The 24516-nt window shown below is 38.3% G+C and overlaps 1 protein-coding gene across 2 annotated transcripts; it reads right to left on the bottom strand.

Annotated features, from left to right (window-relative positions):
- Nucleotides 1–1959: 1959 nt before the first annotated feature.
- Nucleotides 1960–24516, bottom strand: LOC143282059 (threonine--tRNA ligase 1, cytoplasmic-like). 2 transcript variants are annotated; one of them, XM_076587507.1, is made up of 20 exons: nucleotides 24443–24516; nucleotides 23468–23536; nucleotides 20386–20567; nucleotides 19262–19377; nucleotides 18866–18992; nucleotides 18260–18377; nucleotides 17361–17425; nucleotides 16657–16735; nucleotides 15017–15163; nucleotides 13817–13915; nucleotides 12889–12984; nucleotides 11821–11891; nucleotides 11213–11375; nucleotides 9227–9364; nucleotides 8259–8336; nucleotides 7249–7349; nucleotides 5938–6039; nucleotides 5072–5144; nucleotides 3247–3361; nucleotides 1960–2518 (listed from the first exon to the last, which is right to left on the bottom strand). In XM_076587507.1, the coding sequence occupies exons 1-20, from the start codon at nucleotides 24491–24493 to the stop codon at nucleotides 2370–2372; spliced, it is 2139 nt and encodes a 712-aa protein (XP_076443622.1). In that variant the 5' UTR covers nucleotides 24494–24516; the 3' UTR covers nucleotides 1960–2369. The 2 variants fall into 2 exon arrangements, with proteins under 2 accessions (XP_076443622.1, XP_076443621.1); XM_076587506.1 differs by having other exon boundaries at nucleotides 24334–24473.

Here is a 24516-nt window from a genome sequence, read left to right as displayed (position 1 = left end):
AGTCGCAGTGAGAACGCTGTTTAAATCATATTATTCTGGTGTATCTTGGGCATTCAAAAAATCTTTAAGGGCAATTAAAAATTCTTTTTAAGTTCGTGGTAAAGGAGACGTAGCTATTGCCGCAATCACACTGCAACATTTTGCCGTTTTCTCTGGATCTAGAAAGATGTACAAGTTTAGTTACACCCGATGGGAATGTATGACATGGTTGATTCAATTTTTCTTTTATGTTCATTCTAGTTTTAGTTTTAAAGTTGATATGAAAATTGAGTATTCTGTCAAACTAGCAACATGTAGAGCCAAGTACAAGTACTTCTAAACGTCGTATGAAGTGAAAACGACTTCATTTTGAGAAAAGTCAAGACTGGAAATTTTTATGTTTTATCAAGGGTATTAACTCACATGGTTTATTAATTTTAACTGTGAATTCCGACTGATTTTGTTGACATTTTTACGGCAGTTTGGGGCATAATCCAGTAATTGATGAGGCGTTCACAAATCTTTCTCTGAATAAATATTTAACGGTCTCCTTCTCCAACTTTCCATCACATGTTATCATGTATTGTTGATTGAATATAGGATTGAACGGGCAGGTCAACAATTTGAAACAAAATGACAAAATGGCGTCTTTCGCGTTCATGTTCGCAAGGTATACGAGCACGTGCTTTGAATATGTATAAATATGTGTAAGCAACTGATTTTTGCCCATGACCTTCAGGGCTCAGCCAACAGATCTATAAAGTCCACTTGTCATACTGATTTTAGTATTTCCGAAAAAGACCACTTGGGCGAATGAACATAGTGAAAGCCCTGTACACTGAGAGTAAAACACACAAGCTTTTTATGTATTGAGTATAATTTCAAAATGTTATATTAGTTTTTGATGAGAAAGATCAATTTAAAGCAAATTAACCCCCCTAGCATTAATTACAGATTAATTTCCCCTTTCTACTATCTGCACCAAAGAAATATAACTTCCATGCTTAGCAAAAGAAGTTCCTGTTTGAACAAAAAATGATAAAAATGACTGCTCTTGTTGTGTCAGAATATCAGATCACAGTGCCAAGTTTAGAGAATAATTTCAAATCCATCTTTTTACAGCATCAGTTGTTGGATTCATATAGCCTGTCGAAGGCAATTTGTTTGAACATTCATCACTGTTAATTATAACACTAATTTAGCTCATGTTTATTAACCACAATACATTCATCTGAATTTGAAAATGGTTCATGAAGAAAGAGACTTAAAAACAGGCATATCTGCAGATGCCTATCTTAACAGAGCACACACACTCAAATCATAACACACTAACACACAGTCACATCCTGTTCTCTTGATCAATTTTTCATCCCCCCCCTCTCCCCCCAATTCCATTACAATGAGCATCACTGACAACTGAAGTCTGACAGAATGATACATAACATATAAGAACCAATCATACCCTGTGGAAAAAAAGAAGAAAAAGTGACAACTAACCTCCCCAAACTAATCAGAAATCCTCTGGTTTCAACTACATCACAACGAAGAGTGTATTGGTCATTCTTATTTTGCTGTGGCACTTCAACCATCAGCTTCAGAAAAGATTGTATGTGTTGTTCATATACCACACTTATCTGCATAATTTATCATTACACAATGCAGTTTCTTTTTCAACTTCATGCAATGCTCAATGATGAAAGAAATGTCAGACAACTTGATAAATATTGAAACAAAACTTGAGCACAAGTAGTGAAACTTCTGAAAAAACACCAGCTCTAACATTTAATCAGAGGATAATGACAACTTCTTAATAAACATAAGCTCTACCATATACTTAGAGAATAATGACAACTACATAAAAAAAAGAAGTAAAAAGAAGTAAATCAGAAACTATCTATGGTGCCAAGATGATCAATAAATTAAAAACCCGTGGCAAAACACTAAACAAAAAATACAAAAAATGCCCCCCTATCCCCCCCCCCCCCCCCCAAAAAAAAAAAAAAAAAAAGAAAAGAAAAAAAAAGCAACAACAAACAAGCTGCTCTGTCTAAAAACGACAACAAACTTACAAGTCAGACAGATGTATCTGAGTGATTAAAATAAACAACAACAGCAGAATCGTTGGTAAATAACTGACATGTCTGTTTCAGTGCTCCACTTCTTCCCAGATCACCAAAGCATCCTACTAAAAGCAGTGCATATGATTTGAAACACACAAATACAAAAACGGACAAGAAGATCATATGTGGACGACTGAAAACTGAACTGGTGAATTACACATTTAAGTATGTGTAATTAAACTGAACTGTTGAATTACCGGAGAGAAATGTTCACAAGTATAACAGAGGCAGTCAGTGTTCTGGTGCCCAAAGCTTGCTTCAGTCGCAGATCTAGAAGCTGTCTTCAGTGTCCTTGACGCAAGCCTCCTTGAAGTGGGTAAAACGCTCAATGACCTTCTCCACGGAATGCTCTCCTAACACTTTGTTGTCCCGGGTTCGGACGTTGACTGTGTTGTTGGCCAACTCCTTCTCCCCTACCACTGTAACAACACAACAGCATTTTTACCACCTACTTCTACCCCACCACTGAAATAACAGAAAAGCATTTTTACCACCTCCTCCCCCACCATAAAACAACACAACAGCATTTTTACCACCTCTCCCACCACTGAAACAGGTGTAACAGTCACGTCTGACTATGACCATCAGTACAGAAGATGAGGTAACTGCTGTTTTGTCTATCTGGGCTAGAATTTATTAATAATATAGTGGAGAGTACCTTGCCCAAGCTGTATCCCCACTCTCAGCCAAGAGGGCTTTATGACAATCAACATTGTGATGATCTCCTACGGCCAACAAGCTCTAAAGGCTGCAGCACTGACAGCCAGTACAATCTTGCCTCCTAGTTTGAGAGTCATAGTCCTTCACAAATAACTTAACTGAAAATAAATTTCTACTGCAGTGGAGAAACCATTGATCATACAGCTTGGACTAACAATACAACAGCATGTTTGACTGAATCCTATCATGGTAACTGCAAACAGCATACCACACTCGTTAAAAACTGGTGTCAAATTAAAGTATCTGTGTAATCACATAATTATGAAATTAAAGGGCAGAAAAAAACACTTTTCAACAATGATAGCTTTGAAAAATAATGGTGTGCAGGACAGACACTTCCCCCAACATACATCCCCTCCACATCTAAACCCCCCCACTCCCCCTCCCATCCCCCACCACACATACACACACAGAGAAGGGAACTGACCAAAGATGAAGTTGTACTGGGCCAGCTGAGCGTTGCGGATCTTCTTGTTCATGGTGGTGCCAGTGTCCAGGTCATGGTCACACAGGAAGCCAGCGTCGTGAATCTGCTTCTTCACCTGAAACACGCACAGTACACACCTCTGTACACCTGAACACACACAGTACACACCTCTATACACCTGAACACATACAGTTCACACCTCTTTTCACCTGAACATGTGAAGTATACACTTCTATACAACTGAACACATGCAGTGCACACCTCTGTACACCTGAACACGTGCAACACACACCTCTGTACACCTGAACATGTACAGTACACACCGCTGTACACCTGAACATGTGCAGTACACACCTCTGCACACCTGCACACTTGCAATACACACCTCTGTACACCTGAACACTTGCAGTACACACCTCTGTACACCTGAACATGTGCAGTACACACCTCTATACACCTAAACACATGCAGTGCACACCTCTGTACACCTGATCATGTGCAGTACACGCCTCTATACACCTGAACACAAGCAGTACACACCTCTGTACTCCTGAACATGTGCAGTACACACCTCTATACACCTGAACACAAGCAGTACACATCTCTATACACTTGAACACATGCAGTACACACTTTTCAACACTTCAATACACGTAGTAAATACTTCTATACACCTTTGACTCAACAAAACTTGGCATTACACCCACCCCTGTTTCTAACTCAGTCAAGAATCACAGTGTTAGACTTCATAACACACTGTCCATGCGAAAATTCAATCAATTACAGCGCACCAGTTCCATTCGGAAATACACTGCTGTACACCTGTACACATGCAACGCACACCTTCCCACAAAACCTTCTTCACCTGAACACATACAATATACACTTCTACACACCTTTCAACAAAACCAACTTTGAAATGAAACTATTGGCTACTGAGGAAAAAGCATGTCTAATTTCTATTTCTGTCTAAAAGCATTTATACACAAAAGCAAACTACATGCAGAGCACACTTCTACATATCATTCCATAAAACTAACTTGGAAACAAACTCTTGTTTACTGAGGGGAAAAAATAGTTGTTTACTAAGGTAAAAATCGTATCTACCTTTTCTTTCTCTCTAAAAACCTTTACATGCAGGATGCAGAATACCAGAACTATTGATAACCTAAATCAATTCATATCGTTTAATTGAACCCATGGAATACAAAGCCACACTATAAAGTACATTTTCTCCCAAACACTGGTATGTGAATGAAGTGATAAATATTGAAATAATTTATGATATAGACACAAAAAAGTCTCCAGTTTTTTTTACTTTTACAAGACAGCTTGCAGTCATCACACTTAAATCAGAGAAATTTGACAAATAAGTACAGGGTATATTCAAACAGTTTTAACACTGCTCCTTCTTCTCTTCCCTTTACTCCTAGAGGAGCCAATGGGGCACCCCACAGAAGAACCATTCACCAGATTTCTCCAGGTCTGTTGGTTGTGTGTCAAAAGCCTGGGCCTCTGAGCGATCCTGTAAAGTTGTCAGTGTTTTTTTTTTTCTTTTGTCTTCCTCTACGTCCCCCTACTCTTCATCTTCTTCTCCCTAGAATCTTAATTCTTGACTGAAAATGTTTTGAGTTCCGAGTTCTCCCTAAGCTGTGAAGAGTCGGTGTGTCTCCCGATAACCACTTCTGTACTGAAGTTACACAAGCACCTTACACCTGACTGCAGTTTATCTCCCTACAACCACTACTATCATGAAGTCACACCAGCACTTTTACACCTGACAGATCAAGGTGATTCATACGAGATGTCAGCCTGCAGCACTCACCTTCTCTGCATACTCATCAAAAGGCGGGGCCACTGGCACAACAATGGATTGACGTGGAGATAACCAGAAAGGCCTGCAGAAAGGGAGGGAAAAAAAGAAAAAAAAGGAGTAAAAACCAAATCAGCAAACAGCAGGCCTATCTTCATGTTAAAAAATATATGATACCCCTCCCAACCGTCTGAGAAACTGATTAAAGAATCGTTTTTTCTTTAAACACAAAGTTCACAATATTCAACCTGAAAAGTGATGGCTGTGTGTCAATATATAATTGCTCTGAACAGCCTTATGGGTTAACATATATTCTGGAGAGGATTTTGTCCCTTGTTTTGTGTTCAAATTTTTATCTCAAATTGTGCTGTCTATTGAACAACATCACACTGTGTGGTTATTAGTTTTTGATGTTTTCTCAAGCAAGCCACTGAGTCCAATGAACACTAAATCCCACATCCTTCATTCCCATTGTACAATACACCAGCCCACAGTTAAAAACTACCCAATCCAGCAGCTAACAAGACCAGACATAACACTCTCTTCATGGAAAACCCACAAGCCCAGCTTAAACAAACAAGGAAATGCATTCTTTCTTGGTTACTGCAGTTTTAGTTGTGCTCCAGCTGCCTGAAATTTGCTGCCTGTCAGTCTTCAGCATCAAACAACTTCCTCTGTTCAAATGCCAGCTAAACGCTATTCTGTTCTGTGAGGCTTTTTTGTGATTTTTTCCCTTCTGCTTTAATTTGAGCTCTTTTTGGTGCATGTGTGTATGGTTCAGTGTGGTTAGTCATTTACTTACATGGCTGTTTGGAATCATCATCATCATCATTATCATCATCATCGTCATCAACATAAAATCCACACAATACACTGACCATTTGCCTCCAAAGTTCTCACACAGGATGGCCATCATGCGTTCCACAGAGCCCAGCACGGCACGATGGACGATCACAGGCCTCAGCCTCTCTCCATGGTCACTGGAAACCATCATCAACATCTATCAGGTCATCACTCATATGAGCATGTATCTTTATCTACTCACACACACACACACACACATACACAAAATGATCACTTTTAGTTAAAATTGAGAGAAAATATGATCATATCCACACAGCATTTAATAAAAGAAAAGAAAAAAAAAAGAGAAAATCACACACCACTGCATTCAAGGTCAAAGCGAATCTTCAAATCAAAGCAAATCTTCAAAAGATATCAGGTTACTTCAAAAAAGCAACAAAAAAAACAAAAAACAAAACACAACCAAATTTCAAGGGGGAACAAATGCCATATCATATTAAAAAAAACAACTGACACAACTGTGAAAAAGATCATAACATTATCTGGATTAGTGGATGAATCTCAAAACCACATGCAAATAAAGTGCAATCTATTTATACCTCAGTGAAAGTAATGATTAAATACATGCAACAACATGATAAAATGCTGCCTTTTGTACCACACTCTTTGACAGGTGCAACAGTTGGGTGGTTAAAATGTTGGACTGTCAATCTGAGGGGCCTGAGTTTGAATCCCTGTCTCAACACCTAGTAGGATTAAGGGTGGAGACTCTTCAATTCTCCCCGGTCAATTTATGTGAGGACCTGCTCTTGCCTGAACCCACTTTGTGTGTTTGACATGCTAAAGTCAAAAGTGCAAGTTAAAGACCTTCTTATCTGTGTCAACATACAGTGGGTTATGAAAAGGAGAAAATACCCAGCTTGCTCACCCCCAGAAATGAAGTGTGGTGAGGTAAAAACAGTCATACATGCAAAGGCCCACTCAGTCATAAAAAAAGAATGAGGGAGTTGCAGCCCACGAATGCAGTGAAAGTACAGAAGAGGAACAACTCTCCCATTCCAACAACTGCATAAATATCCCAGGTATTCCCAGCCGAGAACTGTCAATAAACTGTGCAAATGATCATGGACATCCAAACAGGTGAAATGGGCTCTACAATAATAATAATAATAATTATAATAACTGGCATTTACAATGAGCTCAGGGGCACAGAGAGCAATCAATCAACACCAATACAGGGGAAAAAATGGTTGCAAAAAATCAGTAACACAGGGCACAATAATCAAGATTAACTATCAGGAAAAATCCAATGTGTCAATGGCAAAGAACACATGTATGAACACACACACATGATAACCCTCAGACCCACCCTAACCCACTCTTACTTGATGTAGGTCAGTCCAAATCTCTCAGGAAGCTGGAAATCCAACTGAATGGTGGCACACTGGTGAGAGCGCTGCAAGGCGTCTTTGATTGTGATGTCAATCTGTAAACACATTTGAACATTTAATTCAATCCCTTCGCCCTGGTAAAAGAATGGGGGACATCAAATACACACCAATCAATACATGAAACACATCCCTGACAATAAGAAAAAAAAAGAGCAAAAGACTGAGTAAATAAAAAATGAAGACTGAAACTGTAGGCAACAGACTATGAGTATGAATTATACAACTTCACAAGCATGAAAAGTTTTGCAAAATCTGAAATAAGCCTTTCTCTTTTTAAAAGACAGTAATCACACACACAAACACACACACACAAATACACACACACATATAAACATGCACAAATATATTTACAATGTTGCTAAGACAGGAGACAAACTGTCAACTCTAGTTATTGTTGTATAATTCAAGATACGCCAAGAAGTGAAAGGAAACTAAATAAGCTACATGATTTTAATGTCTTTATCTTTGCATCTGAGACAAGAAAATGTAAACAGTACCCTAGAAAACATGATTATCCCCAATTAAGTGATTTACAAATGCAAACAGGAAATTTTCCATCAAAATTATGGCAGGAATGTCAGATCCCTGCCGGAGTCTGCACTAGTTGGGTCACGGTTAAGTATGTGTAATTAAATGTATATCTCTTAATCTTTTATGTTGCCTTTTTTTGAGTGACGACAGACCATTGCTAAAGAAAGAATATAGGCACGGATATGATTCCTGAAAATCTCTACTGAGGGTGGGGCAACACTAAGGGGGTAACTAAGGTGTAATCCAACCTTCTTCACTGAGGGTATCTTGCAATTAAAATCAACAACGAAAATACAGGAAACATTGTTTGGGAAATGTTGGGACATGTCAAGAAATATTGGACAGGAATTAAAAAAAAAATTAAAAGAAAAAAGAAAAAAAAAACAACAACAAAAAACCACACCAGAACTGACCTTTGGTCCATAAAAGGCGCCATCACCTGGGTTCAGCTCATACTTCTGGCCAGAGTTGTCCAGCACCTCAGACAGTTGCTGCAATCAGTCATGTCAATACGCATAACACACCTGGACAGCAGCAACTGTCTAGTTGTCTACAACGCACTTGCTACAGTACACAGTAGGAAAGTGCAGAACTCTCCTCTCCCTCCTGTACATGCTTCACAAATGATAATAATAATAATAATAATAAATGGCATTTGAAGAGCGCATTTCTCTTAAGTAAATCTATATTCAATGTGCTGGCAATCACCCATTCACACACAGCCAATTCTGAAAGGGACTTGTCACACTCAGCCATAGACACACGCACCCATGAGCAGAAAACATCTCAAATTAACACCAAAATTTGAAGACCTAAATGCTATAAAAACAAACAAACAAAACAAAGAAGAAATAGACTCACATACTGTTTATTGCTGAAATGCATTATATTCCAGCTACAGCAGATTTTTCTGAATGGAATTTATCAGCTTTCCACAACAAAAGCACATCAACCTGATTCGTCATCACCATTTTTCTTTCTTTCTTGTTTTTTTTGTTTTTGTTTTTTTCCAATCTGCAATTGTATGTGTTGGATTTATCTACAGAATTTTGCAAGGGGTAACTACAGGTTCTTTTATATCTGCTAATGCATGCGGCATTTGGGACCTCAATTTACTATCTCATCCAAAAATCTACCATCCAGATCACTCAAGGTCTATTGAAAGGGGGAGAGTAAAAACCCTGATCAGTGTAGGACTCGAACTTGAGGACATTCATTTCCTAGCTGAGTGCATTCCTAACAGGCCATACTGCTCCACCTGCATGAAAAGGAAGATGGAAAGAGAAAGAAGTGGTGATTGAACAGCAGCAGCAGAAAATAAGGGGAAAAAAAAGAAAAGAGAAAAGAAAAACCACCAAAAGGAAGAATAGCAGGGTCATACCTTCTCAGCGCTGTCCCAGACAGCGATCTCTCCCAAGAATTTTTCCGGCCGAGTGGACAGCTTCAAGTCGAAGGTGAAGCCAAGGGTGCCGTACACACTCTTCAAGAAATCCAGACATCCGTCGATCTCTTCCTTGATCTGTGCCATGACAGGGGAGGGTTTTAAAAAGATTTATCTATTTTTCTCTATCTTTCATGTGCAAACCATGAACAAGTTGAGATGGGGTGGGTGAGGGCAGGGAGAGTGACAGTAAAAATGCACAAGAGCTGCTGACACTCATGTGGTCATGACATGCTCCATTCCAAATCCATTACCACACACACACACACACACACTCTCTCACATCCACACACAGGTATGTCCACAAATTCTACATGTCCTTTGTGTAACTCCATAGTTGATGATGAAATTCATTTTATGTTTGATTGTAAATTATATGATGATATGAGAAGTAAATGTGTGTTTTTTGAAAGAATTTTCAAAAGAAAGCATCTCTTTAGAAAGCATCTCTTTAGAATATTAACATCAGAAGATCACGATGGTGATAATCTCGTTAGCAAAATTTATATCAGAAGTTATGAAGATGAGGCAAAAAGCACAACAAACATAACTACATGGTCAGACAGGTTTAACAATTTTCTTCTGTAGCCAGTTGTGGAATATGTTGCATGGTGCATTGATAGATAAATGAACGGAGTTATTATGTGTTGGGTGGCCTGTTGGTTAGTATTATTTTCTTCAAAGAAGGAACTTTGTTTTGTTTTATTGTTTTCACCATTCTATTTGTTTATTATAATGGTTTGCTATAAATTAAAAGTATGTTGATGCATTCACCCATGTCATAAGGACCTCATGGCCAGTGACATTAAAGTGTCGCATATCACATCCACACACGCACTTCCATGCACACACTCACACCCACACTCACTTGCAAGCGTGCAAACACGCGCACACGCATGCACTTGCAAGGACACACACACAAACTTGCAGGCACACACACACACACTAAAACACACTCACACCCACACACATGCATGCATACCACACATGCATGCAGTATATGGATGATTACATGGACCTAAATGCACAAAGTGCTAGTATATCAATTTGTTGTGTGAGTGTGTATTTGCGTGTGTGCGTGCGTGCGTGCGTGTGTGTGTGTGTGTGTGTGTGTTTGGTGTGTCCTTTTTTTATATCTTTTTTTTAAAAACCACAATAAAAATATTGCGCACAGAAACAGAAAAATGGAAAAAAAAAAAAAAGGAAAAGAAAGAGAAATGAGAAAACATAGTCATATCAGATCATAACATCCCTGTTCAATTCAGTTCAGTTCAGCATAGACCCCAGCTACAATAACGAATGCAACACATTCAGTACAGATATCTTCATTTCATGAGTAGATATCGACCGATTTTTGTTAGCCTCGCAAGTTTGCAGCCAGGGCTCAGGGGCTGCTTAAGTGCTTGTCATAATTACAAAGTAAAATAAAGGCGGAGAAAATACAATAATATATTTCATCTTTTTATTTGCAAAACTGCCAATACAGAAATCTATATACTATGAGAATCACGTGGGTTTGTGGAACTGGTTGGTGAAACGCATGACAGTTTCTGTGAAGATGGGAGACATAGAATAACATTGCTGTAAGCAACTTTAGTCGACCAGGCAGTTCACCATCATGGGCAACTATAGTCAATATCAAGGGGTCATGCTGAAAGGACCATTCATCACACTGTAACAAACCTTGACAGCTGCAACCAGTTTCCTGCAAAATAGAACAATTACTAACCTTCACCCCATGACTGAGCTTGAAGTGAACAAGTCGAATGTGTTGTTTTCACATGAATCAAATTGTGTGACTGAGAGCACTGAGTCTAAAATATGTGGTGCTGGGGAGTGTTTTTCACACAGAAACTTGGTGGTGAAAGAGTTCAAGTGTGACAGAAACTATAAAATACTGCTATGTCACTGTTTTGCTTCCCTCACCTGGTCGGGCCGGCAGAAGATGTGAGCATCATCTTGCTGGAAGCGGCGAACGCGGGTCAGACCTGACAGGGCTCCTGACAGCTCGTTGCGGTGAAGCACGCCAAAGTCAGCCATGCGTAGAGGCAGCTCACGCCATGACCGTGGACGATGGTCAAACATCAGACTGGGGGAAAAAACAGAACAAACACAAGTTGTATCAAGAATACGCTGATATTCTTTTCATTTTCAAGAATTTTTGATGGGGTACAGGGGCCACTTAAGTGCATGTCCAAACACTGAAACAAATAATAAAACTAACAAAACAAGAATAATAAATAAATGAAATAACAATTAAAAAAAAAAGGAAGCCAAAATAGAAATCCATATTATACGGAAATACTCCCACACAAGTGGTGTGCCTGCATGTACAGTGAGTGATACTTCATGCAGTGTGGAAATATTTGTGCAGACACTTAGACAATCAAATTAATGCTGTAACCAGTCTCCACTTGCGGATTTCTATGGAAAAAGAAAAAAAAAAAGTCGAGTCAAATGAGGTATTTGTGTTTTACCCAAATCAGGCAAGCTTTGTTTTCTCCATCCACACACACAGACACACACACACTCACCAGTGACCTGGGCAGTTCATTGGCTTCAAGGCATACTTTTCCTTCTCACAGTCAAACTGGAACATGTTCTCCTGAAAAAAAAGAAAAGAAAAAAGAATGATGTAAAAAAAAGAGAGAGAACCTATCACGAATGGTACTTTGGGGTGCCATATAGGCTGAAGTAAACCAATATGATCAAACTAAAAAAAAAAAAAAAAAAAAAAAACATAAAGAAAAAAGGGGAACAACATGTAAAGAATCCTGACAGAAACACCCCCACGAGCAATGGAATTTCAATCTGAGGGTCCTGAATTCTATCCCGGCAGCTCCTGACAGATTCAGAGTGGAGATTTTTTAAATAAAAAATACTGTTAGGTGCATCACCCAAAGGCATTGGAATTTCTTTTTTTCCTTTTTTTTTTTTTGCTGCCCAACCATCTGCACAATGTCAGTGGCATTACTCCCACACTGCTCATTCCAAGTCCCCCATACACAGCCACACCCAGATTTTGTCTGTTGCAGTTCAGTAGTGCCTGTTCTGATTAAATGTACAGAGGACAGAGCATTGGAATTCAAATCCAAGGGTAATGGATTTGATTCCAGCACTTCTTGGTGGAATAAGAGCAAAGATTTTTTTTTATTTCCCTGGTCAACAGGAATAACCAACAAGTAACAAGATCAAGAATGAGCAAGCTGAAACTGGTTGTGTAAAGGAAAGCAGCAAGAAAAGAGAGAAAAGAAGAAGAAGAAGAAGAAAGAAAAGAAACTTATTTTACTAGATTAACACAGAGACTCTTTGATATAAAGTGAGGACAGAAAAAACAAAAACAAAAAAATCAACATTTTTAAGCTCATGTCATTATTAAAAAAAACATGGAATACATGTTTTAAATGCACCCAGCATTCAGCAACAATACCAGACTTCAATAATACTGGTAATAAAATACATTAAAAATAAATGTATTGATATTTTGAACCTTGTGCTGATATAAACTAAAACACTTTCAAATTAGACAATCACACACAAACGTAACCAACGTAAACAAAAACAACCCATGATTTAAAGAAAACAGAGTAAAGTAAACTCACAGCGTAATGCTGCCAGTGACCAGAGATCTCCCACAGCTTGGCGTTGTAGATGTTGGGGGACACCACCTCAGAGAACCCTCGCTTCCAGTACTCTTTCTGTTCACACAAATCAATTCTATTCAATCGACTTGACTGTCTGCTTCAAGCAATTAAAAAAAAAAACAAAAACACGTCAGGGATACAGATGGGAGGTAACCTACTTCTGGGAGCTTATCGGCCGTAACAACTTTCGTTTTATCCGCATAGGCGGGTTGTAGTTTGCACAGGACAGGAATCAGACCCATTCCGGAGTCTGCCCTAGTGGGTCACGGTGAATAATGTATAGTTAAAAAGATTTTCTTTCCACTAATTCAAATGCTGGTCAACAAGTAACTGAGGGAAATGAAAACGGATGAATAAGTAACCAACACACCCTTCCCTGATCACCATGCACATATCAATCATCATGCTGAAGGAATACATTCAGGTAAGAAAATTTTGCATTTATGAAACAAGGGAAATTAAAATAAATGAAAACCCTGCACACCCTTCCTTGACTGCTTTGTTCATTTCAAACATCATATAAAAGGAAAATATTCTGACTAAACAGCTAGCTAACACTGGCTACAGTTGTACCAATACCATGGCACTAACTATTGTCATCAGCTTTCTATATTCATGGAAATATCCTGTTACATTTTTATGTTTATCACTTCCTTGCAGTGATGTTTATAATTCTAAACCATTTGTTCCAAATGTCAGACAACGTAAAGAATTAAAAAAAAAGGTTTCGAGTACACTTAAATTTAATAAAACATTTCAAGAAGCGTTCAAGCACCAGAAGAACACACACACATCCATGCACACACACATAAATGAAACAATAAATGAAACTGGATACACACATAACAAAAATAACACAAAGAATGGCAGGGCCACAAGTACAAACCCGAATAAACTCCACAAGAGTGTTGTAGATGTGTGCTCCCTTCGGCAAAAAGAAACAGCTGCCAGGACTCAACTCATGGAAGAAGAACAATTCCTGGTCCTGACCACACAAGATAAAACAATACTTCATTATCTCTAAAGGAGAAACTGTTGACACGTTTGCTGATTCAAAAAATGTGCCATTCCAGAAAAAGGCACTTACATCCACAGAACAACACAGTTTCATCATTCATTTCAATAAACAAATTTATAAAGAGTATTTTACACAGCACAAGCTTCCACCGTACAGTCAAATTGCCAAATTCCCCATTATAAAGAAATAGTAATAATAATGATGTTATTAATACTTAAAAAATCAAAAAATAAAATTGAACAGGTAAAACTAGACCAAAATAAAAGGATGTAAACCGATTATACAAACAAATAATAAAATGCAAATTATACATAACCCTAAGAAATTCTCAATTAAATGAAACAACAGAACCACCATCACAAACCCCTACACTCGCCATGCAGAAGACTCAATACTGATCACATCAATGAACAACTGCCACCTATAGATGCACCAAACTATGGTGCAAGATGTAGCCAAAAGCCAAGTGTTAACAAGTGTTCTAAGCCTGAACTTGTCAGTCACAGAGGCGAAGAAAAGCATTTTAATATCTGTAGTCAATGTGGATGTTCAATTCTAAGTTCTGTTCTTGACAAGTATTTTTCTTTTCTTTTTTACTTCGTTGTTGTTGTTGTTGTTTTTATGTTGTTTTTTAAACATAAAGTGGGAGGGGTGGAGAAAGGGGTGGATGCATGGGAAAGGTGCAGTAATTCCTATCTATTATCATTTTTAATGACAAGAACAATCTGGAAATTTTCTTTTTCTCACAGCAAATATAATACAGCTAAATAATAAATTATATCTCTATTGCACAACACTTATATTCAAGTACCATAAAAGCTATCAAACAATTATATGCGTTTTCTGAATAACAGTTACAAAACTGCAAATTCTTTCAGCTCAGAACAGTAAGCACCTGCATATTCAAATGAGAGTGACAACACTTATACCTCCTATGAAAGAAAAACCATTTCATATCTGTTTTAAAATCTCCACTGAAATGAAACAACACTGATGCGACTTATAAATGAAAAAACCCCACTGAACATCTGCCTCCAAGTCAAATTGTCCGCAAAAATGTTCACTCACCCTTCCGATCTTTCTGTGATCCCGCTTGGCAGCTTCCTCCTGCAAGTGTTTCCATTCCTTCAGCTGTTTAGTGTCAGGGAAGGAGATGCCGTAGACTCTCTGCAGCGTCTCTGCGTCAGCCTTCCCCTCCCAATAGGTGGACGAGTTCTAAAGATTGAATACGCAGAATCTGTTATTATCTACAGTATCTTTTCTTTTTTTTTTTTTTCTTTTTTTTTTAATACATTGTTTTTAGTAGTCTTCTGCTCCCTCAACTCTGTGAAGGGTCAATGGGGTGCTGCACTGAAAAACAACAATTCACTGTATTTCCAAGGGTCTGTCAGTTCTGTTTCAAAGCCTGGATGTCTCTGCATAGTCAAACTGTATTTATTGGCGAAGGACTAGCAACATGATATTCAGTCAAAAAGGAGGAGTTTGTATTATACTCCATGTTTGGTGTTAAATATACTTACCATGTCAAACTGATGCAAACTAGGCCTATTGGTTTGCTCTGCTTGGCCAAATTTCGCGCGGCTAACAGTGAAAAGATGGGCCCACCGCTCTCAGCCAATCAAACGCCTCTAAAAACTATAAGCGCTTAATCATTCCTTTGGCCAAGGCTCTCCACGCCATCTTGTCAGGTTTACGCTCTGTCTCGTCTTACGCTTTTTTCGGCTGTTCAGCGTATCCTTTTGGCCTTATTTTGTTGCATGCGGCTTGTGTTTATTGACAAAAATGGAAAACTTCATTTAAACACCAACAGTAATCATGGTTAATCAGTTCATGGAAGCACGGTTTCTCTTGCATTCTCAATGTACTGGCATTGGCGAGTTAAGTTTTTAGAGTACAATGGTTACAAAAACATAGCTTTTAAACATCAGCTAAGTTCTTTTGTTGTAAATATCAAGGATATACCCTTATACTTTGCCGAACTTTTTTCCAACACAGCCTCAATAAGCAAACTGATGGCTATGTAGCAATAAGAAGGAGAAGGATGTAACACACATAATATATTCTGTATTACTGTTTTACACCACTGTGTGCGTGCATGTGTGCGCGCGCATGTGTGTGTGCATGTGTGTAAGCATGTGGAGCGATGGCCTAGAGGTAACATATCTGCCTTGGAAGCGAGAGAATCCGAGCGTGCTGGTTCGAATCATGGCTCAGTCACCGGTATTTTCTCCCCCTCCACCAGACCTTGAGTAGTGGTCTGGATGCTAGTCATTCGGATGCAACGATAAACCACGGTCCCATGTGCAGCATGCACGTAGCACACGTGAAAGAACCCACGGCAACAAAAAGGGTTATACCTGGCAAAATTCTGTAGAAAAATCCACTTCGATAGGAAAAACAAATAAAACTGCATGCAGGAAGAAAAACAAAAGGGTGGCGCTCTAAGTGTAGCGACGCGCTCTCTCTGGGAAGAGCAGCCTGAATTTCACACAGAGAAATCTGTTGTGACAAAAAAGAGAAATACAATGTTCATGTTTTTCAATTTGTGTGTGTGCTGTATCCGTGTATTCCTATTTCTGTCTATTTCTTGCTTGTGATTGATACATCTTCATAAAACTGCTTTAAAATAGGGAAAAAGAAAAGTAAAAACAAGTGCTGGACATCAGTTTTACTGTTAAAATTTTTACTGCAGTGAACATAAGCATCACCTTGGTGACAGAGAAGGCTTTGATCTTTCCAGTGTGACGCACATGAGGCCCTCGACACAAGTCAATCAGAGGTCCACACCTGAAACAGTCAACAGTCACACCTCAATCATTCAACTTCATGGGCAGACTGACAATTCCAATGTTTGACATTCAGTGCAAAAGTATGAACACTGTACCTGAAAACAGTACTTTTCACATTAACCAGAAAACCAAGAATATACAATCTGCAGAAATAGCATTATATCAACTTTAAATAGCCGACTTTGACTAAAAATTAGAAAAATAAGAATTTATAAACTGCAGGATTGATAGAATTAAAAGAAAAACCACTAGTGAGAAAACCACCAAATATATGAATTGAAGGAAAGACAGAAACATTTCAAATAAATACTAAACTATGAATATCAACCAATCAAAAAACTGCTTATAACCCTGACACAACAACTTAACTTTGAGCACTACGACCTAACTCTAACCTTTACAACTTCAGTTTGAGCACTACATTTCAACTCTAACCATTACAACTTAACTTCGAGCATTACAACTTAACTCCAGCAATTTCAACTCAACTTTCACAACCATGACTTAATTCTTACCATTACAACTTAACTAAGAGCACTTCAACTTCACTATAACCATCACATTTAAACTTTGACCAGTACAACCTTAACTGTCACAACGTAGCTCTCAGCACTACAACTTACTTGTAGACAGTGGTGGTGGGAGTGGTAACTTTCTCATTCAAGATCCTCTGCTTGAATTTGTTGTACTGCAAACACAATAAGCATAACAAAATCATACACACCCCTCCACCAAACAGTTCATGTAATCTGATGTACAGCAAACAACACAGTATTTGTACACAAAGCAGCCACCTATAAAACTATGCAGGATTTAGTGAACCTGTTTATCGGATGTTCATTTCAATTCAATCATGACATCTGATTTCTCCTAACATGCACACATTTGAAACACACCCACACACACAAATACAAACACTCAAAAACTTTTTTTTTCAATATCATTCAGTCACATTTCCCTTGTTAGCTCAGTCAGCAGAAGACAAGACTCAACTAGAGCACTCTAAATTATTTTGCTGATCAGTGTGTTGGTTTTTCGTGAAGGTCAGGCATCTTTCCTTAGAAAAAGAAAAAAAACAACAAAAAACCCAACAGATGTAGTGTTGTCTATATGGATCGCTTTGATACTTCCTTGGAACTCGGTCACATTTCTATTTACATTTTCATGGAAACATGTTGAACACTTCTTTACCATTGTTATATTCTCTTTCTTTACACACACTGCTGTGCATAGTCAATTAATCAATGTGCATGCGAATTAACAACTAAAATAATGAATTACACACAAACTTTCTTTCACTGATTATCAGCCATATTTCTATTTTCATCTTAATAGAAACATGTCCAATAGCTCTTTGCTGGAGTCAGAATCACTCGTTATTCACACAGACTGTTCCACACAAAATATCTTTGCTGGAGTCAGAATCACCCGTTCTTCACACAGACTGCTCTTCACAATTAAACAATCCAATCGTTAGTGACTTCCAAGCATTCAAATGGCTGTTTAGCACGTTGACACTTACCTCAAACATTTTGAGGAGGTTCTCTTTGGTGACTTCCAAACGTTCGAATGGTTGTTTCTCCTTCACAATGCCCTTCACCAAGGTTTCCAAGTTGGGAAAGTCATTGCTGGACACTGACCTGTTTGATGTGACAAGAGAAAGTCACACAGGAAACTTAGATCAATAAAAACAAGACAATGACAACTGAAAGGTCTCTTTATATAGCTAGGTGTTCGCTTGTTGGATAGTCTCAATCTTGTAAGAAAAGCCCTGAGATGCTCCTGTCCATTATGATCCTGTTTAAACTCACTGAAGGAACTCATTCGTGTAAAGGTCTGTCTTTTTTCTTCTAAGCACATCTCTCCATTAAATCAAACAATTGTTTTTCATAGGTAATATTTTCTTTTTAAAAAGTTTAAGAGAAATTTAAAGAATTGTGTACTGAAAAAGAATAATAACACCTAAATGTTTTCAGTTATACATGTGACGTGCACAGAGCAAATGTCTTTGAAATAAAGCCCAACAACCGAAGTAAACGTATCGCCACCAAAATAAAATGAACACTACCAATAACAGCAACCCCACACACCCCTAAATTTTTTTTTTTTTTTTTTTTAAATTGCTTACTCTTCAGTCCACATGTCGTAGTAGAATCCCCCTTCCACAGGGGGGCCATAGCACAGGTGACCCCCATAGTGCAGCTCCATGGCCTCACCCAGGATGTGAGCGCTGGAGTGCCAGAACACGTACTGACCTGCAACACCGCCATCATAACAATAACAACAATAATAATACACACTGTGCACACATGCACATGCTCACTGACACTCTCAAACACACCCACATACATGCGTGCGCACACACACGCTGTTTGCTCAGACCCACACTCAGACACTCTCGAACACACACGCATGCATGCACACACACACACACACAGACACACACACACAAGTGAATACATACACACACACTCACACACATACCCACACGCAATGACTGTAAGGTGAATGAGAGAGACCTCACCATCAGGGTCATCAAACTTGAGCAGCTTCAGAGCGGCGTCCCCTTCGAAAGGTCGATCCAGGTCCCAAAGCACATCGTTCACTTTAGCAATCACAACGCTGTCCGCCAGACCTTGGCTGAAAATACACCCACACACATCTTTACATGCAGTGCACAACTACTTTATGCTTCCCAAAACCTAAATAACAGAAAGGATTTACAAGTAAATTGGTGTGTATATGCAACATTGAACTGGTGTGTATATGTAACACTGATGTAAGGTGTTATGGATGTGTTTTGTAAATCACCTGCAGCAGTTTTCCAGATAAAGTGCTTTATAAGAATCCATTGTTATCATCATCATTAAGTAAAATCCTTCTCACAAGGCTAAAAATGAATGATGGTAAAATAATGTACGGAACTAACTTATTTGTTATTTTACCTATTACAGTATTAGTAAACTCTTCTCTTTTCCTTGATGTTCAAACGCGTTTGTAAATGAAAATTTCACTGTAAAGGAATGAAGAAGGGGACACTTATAGTTGTCAAATGAAAAGGACTTTATTAGATGTGACCATCATGAGCAAACTGCACAATATCCATGAGTACCACGTGCAATGAAATCTTGATGCTGTTTGCCAAACTTTATCCAATGTTCAAATGTTTTTAAAGTTCGAGAAAAAATAAGCTAAAACAGGAACGTTTCTGTAGTATCAAAGAAATAAACAAAGCATTATGACAGCCCTGGAGATATGTTAACTTGTTCTAAGGCACATGTTATATTTCATTCGTATGACTTGCTTCATGTGTGGAAGTGACTGAGTTTTAACACTGAAAAGTTGCGACTGGGATCTAGGGGCCACCTGGTCCAGTGCTTATTAGAAAAAACAAAAACAAAGCCTGTAAACAAACAAAACATGCCAAAATGCCAACAAGGCAATCTGTATAAAAATAAAAAATATGGGGGTACTCCCATCCATGGTATTTCCAAACTTTAAATTTCTACACTTTGATCCTCACTCCCCACCTCCTCTCCCCAACAGTTCATTCTGAAATTTTACAGCTAATATCATTCTTTAATCGTTATTCCCCATCTTCACAGAATCTGTCAAGTGTCTCACTACCGACCAGTTCCACAAACCCACCTGATTCCAGCAGCCACCTCATAGGGAGTGGTCTTCCATGACTGGCCGTCAACCACTTTCCCATCAGGAAGAGTGATTTTGATTGGCTGAGGGACCTGGGCAGCCAGCCACTCCTCATGCTCCTTCTTTAGTTGGTCCCACAGGACCTGTCTCTTGGCCAGGAATTCTGGTGGGGGCTCCATCTGTGTGTAAAATAAAACAATTAAGTGCATTTTGAGACAAGTCTTTTTTTTCTGTGTAGTGAACTGAGGGGTATTTCAAAACAGCACCTGTCTCTTGGCCAGAAAATCTGGTGGGGATTAAAAGAATTATGCAATTTTTAAAAAAAGAAAAAAAAAAGTGGGGTTTGGGGGCAATATCTTTCTTTCTTTTTCTGTATTTTGTGGTATTTTGACACTTTCCATATCTTCTTACAAACACACGTGCACATATCTATACAAATTACATCAGGCTTCAAACATTATTTTCATTATCATATTCCCATCTTTTTCTAACTTTTCCAAACCAGTTTGTTCAGTGTTTTTTTGTTTTTTTTGTTTTTGTTTTTATTTGTTTGTTTGTTTTTGCTTATTTGGTAGTTAAAAAGAAAAAAGAAAAAAAAGGGGACATTTTACCACTTAGTTTATCTGCTATTTATTGTTGTAAACTTACATTTGAACTTGGCATCAATGAAAATGACTGCATGGTGGTGAAAGGAATGAAAGCTTGGTCTTAACATCTTGATTCACAAAAAGCAAAAGAATATCAACAGTGTTCAACAGTCAAAACACTTTTAACAGCTTTCTGCCTATGAATTCACATTCATCAGCTTTCTGTCTACTTTCCTTTTAATCTGTATTTTCATAATAAGTATCATGAAACAGTTGCACACTTTGAAAAGGTCTGACAATATTTGCTAATAAATCAATTACCCATTTGTCAATTTAAAAAAAAAAATCCCAAACCCAATTCAAAATTCACATAAACTTTCAACTAATATCAATAACTGAAACAGACCATGTCAGTTTTAATATTCACAAACTTTTCCTGACTGTGTGAAACAAGTGGATGTACACAACTTATTTAGTTCATATGTCAGTGTATATGTACCTGTCCAAGTATGCACATGTATGCATGTCTATAATGCTATACTATATGTATATTTCACACCTATAATACAAAGTATCAATATTATCATATAGTTTTGCTATACATATCAACAATGTTATTTTTCTAATCAAAATCAAATCCTTTTAATCTAAGTATGATGATATAAATTATTTGTAATTCATATGTAAACTAAAGAACCCAAATAAATACATCTGATGTAATGTTTATCTGATCTGGATAACTAAATCCATGCATTTACTTAGCCCCCCCTTTAAATTTGGACTGCTTCATATATATTCATAGACAGATGTACATTCAAATATATCATCAGAATTAAAAAAAAACACACAAATTAATCTACTATTTTTATTTGTCACTGAATTCACATAATGAATAAAACACACCAAACTCACACACACACACACACACACTCCACTCTAGAATCCTTGATCAGAGTTTAGATGCTGACTGACTTTAACCTGAGCTGAATTTTCTTGTCTGTATATTGTACTGAGCAAAGCATCAGTAAACACCACCACAACCTCACAAAGTCAATGCCACATTTTGTTTTCATTGTACTGAACATACTCACATCTGTATAATAGTAATATAGATAACCAAATAACACAACAATCACAAACTACTCTGTAACTGAAAAAGCTAGAAAGGATCACAACAAAGACTGTAAAACCAAAGAAAATGTCTGCAAGAACCATGTGCCACAGATCTATCCCTTACCGCTTTAGTTATATATACCACTCAGACCTTAATGATGAAATTGTTCTCTTTCACAAATTTTCATCATTCCCAGCCTTAGTTATATATACAAAGCTTTCAGAACTGGATGATGAAATTGTATGCTCTATCACACATGCCCAGAATCTCTTTCGAGATATTTTTTTTCTTTTTAATATTATAATAATTTGCATTTTGACATGGAACGGAAAGAAAAATTAGAAATCGATTCAGAATCCTACAGGAAATAAGGTTAAAAATCCCATAACCTCTATGGCCATTAGGGCAGTGAATTCATATTCACTATGTCTAAGGGCCCAATCTTCTCTTTCTATCTACAAGAATTGTGAGAAGCAAAATCATTAAATATACCAGCCGCCGTGGCGAAGTGGTTAGCGTCGCGGACTGACGGCTGGAAGGATGCGGGTTCGAATCCCAGTGGAGGTGCGTTTTTCGGCCCGTGGCTGGCTCCTACCCAGAGCTGAGTGTGCTGTGGGCTTAAATGGGGAGACTGGGACCACACAGTCGAGTGTCATCCACTTCAAGGATGCGTCTTTGGGTGTGTTGCTCAAATTACCTGACCAACACTGAAAGTGTCTGTATCTCTCGGGCCTGGTTAACGCCGGGATATCATTATGACAGGAAGCGTAGAGTACAGCCTTGTCATGCAGTCCCAAACCAAAATGGACCTCCATAGCAACATCGTCATCATCATCGTCATCCTCCTTCATCGTCATCAATAGAAACAAAATAGTCTCAAAGTCTGTGGCCTTTCATGCCCTGCTCTCATGGTGACCTCAGTTTCGATACCCCTACACTTCCGTGCTTGAGGTGAGTCCTGTCAATGTCGTCAGATTCATGGAGGGCTGTTTTTTGAGGGACGTGGTGGCGGTCTCCACTCTGGGAGGGACGCTCACTCAGTCTGGCTCCGCAACTAAGCCATCATTGTCGTTAGTAGGGGGCTTAGTAGGTGGTGTCCTAATGTACGTTAAAACAGAACAGGCACCACTGAACACCACCGAAGTGACTCAGCAGCAGTGCAGGGTCTCCTCTGGTGTGTGGCCTCCTGGCGACCTAACATCGATGGTTCCCTGTGGACTGCCCACGCTGGAACTACGACGGACAAACCCGGGTGTGGCCGTGTATGGGGGAATCTAAAAGAGCAGCGTGGGAGTAATGCCACTGAAACGGTGCAGATGACGGGACAGCAAAAAAAAAAAAAAAAAAAAAAAAAAAAAAAAAATCATTAAATATTTACCCTCAATGCCCGCTTCACACATTCTCCTTCACCACCTGCGCCTGCCTTTCCTTTCTTTGGTTTGGCCTCCTGGCAGATAGATCACACCATCGAACTCTTTCAATTAGTTAATCATCAGAGTACAAAGATTGGATTCTTTTTTTTTTTTTTTTAATCATCAAATTGAAAATTTGTGTTCTCATCAAATGATTGTTGATCCATGATGTTGAGGGTGTGCGAGCAAGTGTGAGTGGGTGCATTTGTGTGTATATCTGTGTGTGTGTGTGTGTGTGTGTGTGTGTGCATGTGTCCAGTGTATGTATGTCCGTGTGTGAAGTAACAACAATAAAAACTGGTTTTTAAAATAAAAACAACAACAACAAAAATAGCATGTGCTGTTGAAAAAGGCCAATAACAAGGATAAAATTGATGGATTTAAATTAAGAGTCTAACAACTTTGGAAGAGTATATGACTATATCTGAAAATAGTTCCAAGTAAAAATGACAGTAAAGAACTTTACACTTGATAAGTTACAACTCCAGTCAAGGAAATATTTCACTACTAAAATGCCTCATTACAATGTTTACGAGCTGAAAATTTGCTTTGAAAAGACTAAATGTGGCTGATGCAATCGTTCTCGTTTATTGATGCTTTCTTCTGCGCGTCCACAAATCAGGAAAGCCCATTCAATGATTCTTAGTACTGGGCACACTGATCTGAGCTCTACGAAACATTTTCTGATACACATTCAGCTCCTCGTTATTTCTTCTTTTTTTTTTTCAACATGAATCAACGTGTCGGCGTTTGGAGAATAGTATCAATGATCTCGACCAGTCTAAGCGAATGAAACAGTATGAATTGGTATCAATGCGGAACTCAAACACACCATACTCATCATTCTTCGATATGAGATTCCTATCCTCTTTGCTAAACGAATTAACGAACTCCTTGTAGAAAGCATTGTTGAAAACCAGAACAAGAAACTAAACTCATGCCTTATCAGACACATTCATCTTTGCAACTCCGTCAGCCACGTTGTCTGCCATGTTGGACTGATCGGCAATGTAAT

This window comes from Babylonia areolata, chromosome 5 (assembly GCF_041734735.1).
Source record: "Babylonia areolata isolate BAREFJ2019XMU chromosome 5, ASM4173473v1, whole genome shotgun sequence".
Lineage (NCBI taxonomy): Eukaryota > Metazoa > Mollusca > Gastropoda > Neogastropoda > Buccinidae > Babylonia > Babylonia areolata.
The sequence above is the reverse complement of the archived record's forward strand: the minus strand, read 5'-3'. Positions and strand labels throughout refer to the sequence as shown.

Bases quoted from the DNA above. Each gene is read 5' to 3' on its own strand.
- LOC143282059 (XM_076587506.1), bottom strand. From the start codon at position 24,456: ATGTGTCTGATAAGGCATGAGTTTAGTTTCTTGTTCTGGTTTTCAACA. The intron at 12,985-13,816 runs GTTTGTACTTGT...TTGTGTGAACAG, and splicing joins CTCTTGTGGAGTTTATTCGG to AAAGAGTACTGGAAGCGAGG. The intron at 9,365-11,212 runs GTGAGGGAAGCA...GTCATGGCACAG, and splicing joins TCTTCTGCCGGCCCGACCAG to ATCAAGGAAGAGATCGACGG.